General features: G+C 31.6%; 2 protein-coding genes across 2 annotated transcripts; both read left to right on the top strand.

The window, feature by feature from the left end:
* Positions 1-303: 303 nt before the first annotated feature.
* LOC120075919 (protein RER1B-like) lies at positions 304-3058 on the top strand. The gene is made up of 4 exons (XM_039029668.2): positions 304-548; positions 788-1150; positions 1955-2135; positions 2612-3058. Exons 2-4 carry the CDS (start codon positions 801-803, stop codon positions 2663-2665), a joined length of 585 nt encoding a protein of 194 aa, XP_038885596.1. The 5' UTR covers positions 304-548; positions 788-800; the 3' UTR covers positions 2666-3058.
* A 1026-nt stretch (positions 3059-4084) lies between these two features.
* On the top strand, positions 4085-5162 carry LOC120075920 (uncharacterized). Its single transcript, XM_039029669.2, has 2 exons — positions 4085-4338; positions 4727-5162. The coding sequence occupies exons 1-2, from the start codon at positions 4218-4220 to the stop codon at positions 4963-4965; spliced, it is 360 nt and encodes a 119-aa protein (XP_038885597.1). The 5' UTR covers positions 4085-4217; the 3' UTR covers positions 4966-5162.
* The last annotated feature ends 1185 nt before the right edge of the window (positions 5163-6347 follow it).

Here is a 6347-nt window from a genome sequence, read left to right as displayed (position 1 = left end):
TTAAAATTACTTTTAATAGTAATTGAAAAGAGAGAAACGTAATTAATTTTAAATTTGAAAAAAATTAAGTAATAGATATTAATATTAAAGACGGAAAATGAGTATTTAATAAAAAAATTAAGATTATAAATATAAATCTTAAAATTTAGGAAGGAACAAAATTCCAATAAATATTAAAATGTAACATTTAAAAATTTTAAACTAAATTAAAATTAAACTAAAAAATTCACCATTTTGAATATATTAAATAATAATTAAACCCAAAATTTAGGTATTTAAACGTATTTTTTCCCGTATTGAAATGAGAGGCGTGGGGGGAGAGAGATAAATGATAATGGGAAAAATAAAAATAAAAACAATTGGGGAAATAATATTTTGGTTCAAAACGAGGCAAAGCAAAAACACGGATTCATAGTAGAAACAAGAAAAGAAAAATCAAAGCGATTGAAAAACGAGGCAACGAAAATCGGCTTCATTCATCGTCTTCCCAAATTCGTTCTCAATTCTTCCATCTATCGTTCTTCCACTTCCCTTTTCGGTTTTTCAAGGTTAGGTTTCGCTTTCTTCTACTTTTTCAATTCCTTTTCTGAACCCTACTTCTTCAATTTAGTGTTTGATTTCTGTTATTATTGCCCAACTGCTTTCCTACTTCGATTGATTTATGCTTCGAATTACTCCCATTTCGTTTCTGGTTATGTAAAATGTCAAATGCTTGGAAACAGTAGATTAGATCCACAATAGATTAGATTGATCGTGTTCTCTTAACCTAATGCCGTTCCTTTTACAGGGGATAAGTTTTTATGGAAGGAGTTGGGGGCGACGCGGCCTCTGCAGTAGCACCTCTGGCTAAGTGGAGAAACGACTTTGCCAGAGCATTTCAGTATTACTTGGATCGATCCACTCCTCACCCGGTCCAGAGGTGGTTGGGAACCCTTCTTGTTGCAGCAATTTATGTGTTGCGTGTTTTCTATGTTCAAGGGTTTTATGTTGTCTCCTATGGATTGGGAATCTATATTTTGAATCTCTTGATTGGGTTTCTATCGCCCAAGGTTGATCCTGAGCTCGATGTCTTGGATGGAGCTTCCTTGCCTACTAAAGGGTCTGATGAGTTTAGGCCCTTCATACGTCGACTTCCGGAGTTCAAATTTTGGTATTCCTCTTTCCATTAGCTACTTTAGTTATTTTATTTGGGGATTTGATTTCGTTTACTTGTGGAATTTGGCTAATTATCAAGTAATTTTTGTTCTGGCTGCAATAATTGAATATATTTCATTGCTAAAAACTATCATGTGGTGCAGCTTTTGGTATTCTTCTCTCTGCTCTTTGTTTCGAGATGTTGTAATCGGAATGCAGACAATTATATCAGACTATGTTCCAATGACCTCACCCTCGATTTATAGATATCTTACACAGCTAGGAAAAATTGAATTTGTTTTTATATGGTCATATAAATTACAGGCTCTATGTTGGGAAGGTATATCTATATCCAAATTAACCTTTTTCTGGGCGGAATGTGCATCAATGGATCATGGTTTTGTATAGTTACTTGTAGAGTGTAATGTGTAAGTTGTTCCTTGGCAAGTGTAAACATGTTGCTAAAACTTGTCATTGCATGGAGATGGGGTGAATCTAATGATTTCGGTGGTTGACACGTTTTTTCTTGTCAATTGACATCCTTATTTCAGACACTTGGCATTTCTTGAGGATGGACATTCATTGAATTGTGAAGTATTAGTATTACTGTATTAGATTTAGTGAGTTGTGCAGCATTATATGCTGGCTGGCTTTGATGATTCTGGTGGATTCTTAGAATTTTCAAGTGTCAAATTATAGCAAATCCTTATCATTGTACGAGGTTGGAGTGAATGTCCAGTATCAGATTATACTGATATCATTTAATTGAGTATGGACTTCGTGGACCGTTAAACGTTTTTTTTTCCTTTCTAATTTTCAGGTACGCCATCACCAAAGCCTTTTGTATTGCATTCCTCATGACCTTCTTCTCACTCTTTGATGTTCCGGTTTTCTGGCCCATTCTTCTTTGCTATTGGATTGTTCTATTTGTCCTGACAATGAAGCGCCAAATCATGCACATGATCAAATACAAATATATTCCTTTCAGCATTGGAAAACAGGTTAGGCATCGAGAACTTGGCTAATAGTCATAGAACATGTCAAAAGTACAGAGAAAATACCCCTCCAGATGGAAAACTTGGCCGTCAACAGGGAAAAAGCAATAGAGAGAGTAGCCATGTACTCCCACCCCAGAGCAAAAATACTGAGAGACACCTCTCCCAGAGAGAGAACTTATCCTGTTGTCTAATAGTCGTTTAACACCCATCCCTGAGAGAAACCATTAGAAGGGCTAGAATAATGTGACTAATGGTTTAATCCATTAGATGTTTGAAAGATAAGTTACTGTCACAGAAGGCATTCAGAAGCTATATCCAATGGTCATTAGGAAGGAGGGGTTAAGAGTGAAAGATATCCTTCCCATTCTCAAGGCAAAACACTGAAAGAGAGAGAGAGAGAGAGAGAGGGTAGTGTTAATTCTGTAGGGTGGTTTCAAATATTGTAACTATGTAACTTTTTTCCTTTGTCTTTGTGGCAGAGGTATACAGGAAAGAGGTCTTCTGCAAGTAGCAGTGGCGTTTCAAGAGACTAAGTTTCATCATTCCCCTCTGGTTAGTAGTAGACAGAAATGAAAGCGTGCAGCATTCGAACTCTTCTTTCAGTTTTTCCTAAACAAGCACTTGCTTATCAGACAAGTACGAATTCAGGACACTGGTTGAAGAGAAACAGCTTATGGTGTTGTGGTGGTAATATGGATATTGTAATAGGTTTTTCTCAATTCTGTGTTGACCACAATCCATCATCCTATACTTTGTTTTTCTTCTTGTGTTTGTTTTGTCTAGGATTCTTAGGCTCTATTACTATAGAATATGGCTTATAATTTTTTTCTTTTTTTGTATCTTAATTTCTTTTTTTTTTCTTTTTTTCTGTTGGGGAAAAATGAAATGTCCAATTAATATTAGTTGGGTTCCGATTTTCTTGCCAATTTTCTTCTGCTCTTGGCAAAGTGAACTTTGCTGAGATGTTAAATAACTTCTCAATCTTCCTTTTTTAAGAGGAATTTTAGTACTATGTTAGTACATACTATTATTTATTGTGTGAACTCCACGAATTCTTAAAATTTTTCATACTACCGTCTACCATGATAAAGAAGACATGGAACTGGCCTTTGAGCTCTCCAAGGTTTGAGTATTGCCTGCTTAATTGTGAATCTAGGCGTGCTTATGAACCTTTATTTTATTTAATTAAATAAGGGTGCAGGTGACAACAGATCTAAATTTTAATCATCTTTAAGATTAAGTCTTAGTTTCAAGATTATATTATAGTTCTTTTTTAAACTTGTAGAAGTTTCAATTATATTTTATTTATCTTTAATTTAGGCTACTTATGGTTGGTTAGTTGGATTAAGTACAAACTTGAGCATAGTTTAACGAAGTACCAAAATATATTTATCTCAATAAATATTGAAAGAACGAGAAGAAAACAAAAAAATAAAAGTACAATTGGAGGCAAGATATAGCAATGCTTAGAAGAACAACTTGAAAACTAGAAAAGATGTTTGTAAAATCAGGAATTCTCTTTTAATAGGAAACTTAAACAAACCTCCTTTGCTTAAAAAAAAAAAACACACCTTTGCAAGTACATTTCCATAATAATCACTCAACCAAACCAACATCTAGTAGTGATTTTAGTATAACAACATGAACTTATAGTTGAAGTTCATATGGTTGAAGCTAAAATATAGCAAAACTTCTCTGATATTGAAGAGAGAGGACATATTTACAATTTGAAATTAATGAACAGTTTCATTTTCAACTATTTTATTAAGCAGTTTTTGAAATAATTCTGATTATCAATCCCCACTTGTGCCTAGAAGTAAAACCCCTAGAAGTAGTGATAACAACCTTCACAACAACTAGTTCTCAACTAACTTGACTTCTTATATGAATTAAAAATAATTGAATTGGAATGGAATGGAACAATAGATAGATTAATTAAAAATAAATTGGTTACATAAACATGGCCAGCTAATACAAATAGGGATTTCCATTGCCACTACCAACTCCAAAATATACCTTTGCCTTTGGCTTTAAAACAAAAGATATTCCCTTAACCTGCTGTCCTCTGCCTTCTCCCAACAACAAATGACCCCTCGAGCTTATGTCTTAATCTTTTTCTTCTGGTCTCTTCTCACCATTCTCACTCCCGCTCTCGTTTTTCTCTCCGATAATTCAAAACCGTCGTCGCTCTCATTCAAATCTACAGGTAAATATCTCATTTAGTAACGATCTCGTTTTGAAATAGCAAAAAGTAACAATATTTGGCCATTGTTTCTAACTTTTTTTTTTTTTTTTTTTTTTTTTTTTCATTTGGAGAAAAGAAAAAATAGCAATGAGTTTGATAGTCATTGCTCCTTTCTTTTGTTTTCATCAAATTTTAGTCTTTGAAAAACAACTTTTTATTTGGAAGTTAATTTTTGATAAATAACTTCTTTATTTATGCTCGTAAGAATTTTAGAAACAAGAAACCTGATTTCGGTGGCGTAAACAAAAGATTTTTTTTTTTTTTTTAATTTGTTGTATAGATGAAGGCCAATATTTCCATTTCTAGAGCTTTTGTGTCGATTTATGAGCTTATTTTTCTGTTTGGGCAGATGGGAAAAATGGAGGGATTGAAATGAGTAGAAAAGTTGTGGGATTGACAAGAAAATATCAGATGTTGAAAGTTTTGGCTGAAGAACAGACTGCACCGGCGGCGATTCCGACACCCATTACAGCACCGGCACTGTCGCCGGCTCCGGCACTGGGCGCCGCCGTTTCGGTACGGAAGTTCATGGCTGATACTGGAAAAGTCATATTGACAACATTGAAGGGCTTGAAAGAAGCACATTAATTAAGGGTAGGAAATAATATAATTCATCTCTGAATATTGTATCATTTCAAAATACAAATTATTTTGACCCTCCTGGTAAATAAAAAAATGAAAAAATGAAATTGTTTGTAAATATTATATTTTACATTTTCCTAGTCGTTACAAAGGAATAAAAGAAAACAATAATAATAATAATTAATGTATTGGCTTTCTACTTACTGCTTTGGTTTTTTTTCCAGCCATTTATTATAATGTTCGTTAATAGGAAATTGATTAGTTGACTTATTCATTAAATATAATTTAATTAGTTTAATAATTTTTTAGTCGTTGTACTAATTATTTTCTTGCAATTATTTAAGTTTTCCTTCTAATTTCTCAACAAATTTTATTTTAATTGTTAAGGTAAAACAATTTTCAACAATGTTTCGCATTTACTGGTTTAGTATTATTGAAATTCCCTTATACTTGTACTTGTACATGACGAAAATAATTCTTATGAAAGATTTTTAAAGAATAAAAATAATTGTATTAAAAAAAGAATAGAATGAAACAACAAAAGGTTAATTAATTTGAATTGTGTAGTTTATTTTAATTTTTTTAAATAGTTTTAAAACATATATCCAACCTAGGGACTTGATTGTCAGATTTCTAACATAGAGGCTAAATTGGTACAAAGTCTAAACTTCTTACAACAAAAATGATAGTTTTTTTTTTTTTTTTTAACTTTTATCAAATAATTTATATTAAACAAAAATAATTGCAAGTTGCAATTTAAGTCATATAAGATTTTAGATGATTTTAAAATGAGTTAGATATTAAATATCAATATAAGAATAATTGAAATAGAATTCCTACTTCGCTTATGATTAATGACAACAATTTAAGTATTAATTGATTAAACACCTTGCTTTTTCAAGATCAAAAAAGAAATTAACGGAACACTAATTTTATTTTATGTCAAATGATTTTTTAAAGACCTATTACAAGCCGTTAAATTGAATTAATTGAACTTGTGAAATCAATAGATTCATTTACTTATTTATTTTTGACAATATATGACGTGGGAGATCAAACGTCAGACATCAAAGTTAATATAAAGTTCATGTCAATTAAGTTATGTTTATGTTGACAATACGTTTTTGTTTTAAATATTATATCTAAATTTACCTAAAATGAAAGGATGTAAATCAGTATTGAAATACAGCTTTGGCAATTAATAATTAAAAAGAAAAAAATAGAACTTGATATAGAAGCTTTTAGTTAGAAAAATTTGGAGCATGAAGAGCAATTAATTTATCAAGTTCTATACCAGAAATGAAGTTGATTGTTGTGTATTTTAAAATTTAATTAATAATAATAAAAAGGACAACAGTTTTGAATTGAAAAGGAAGCAATTGTGTTAT

Source organism: Benincasa hispida, unplaced genomic scaffold, assembly GCF_027475165.1.
Source record: "Benincasa hispida cultivar pf3 unplaced genomic scaffold, pf3_genome.v1.1 HicScf1848, whole genome shotgun sequence".
Taxonomy (NCBI): domain Eukaryota; kingdom Viridiplantae; phylum Streptophyta; class Magnoliopsida; order Cucurbitales; family Cucurbitaceae; genus Benincasa; species Benincasa hispida.
Note: the sequence above shows the minus strand (reverse complement) of the source record. Positions and strands in the feature narration are given on the sequence as shown.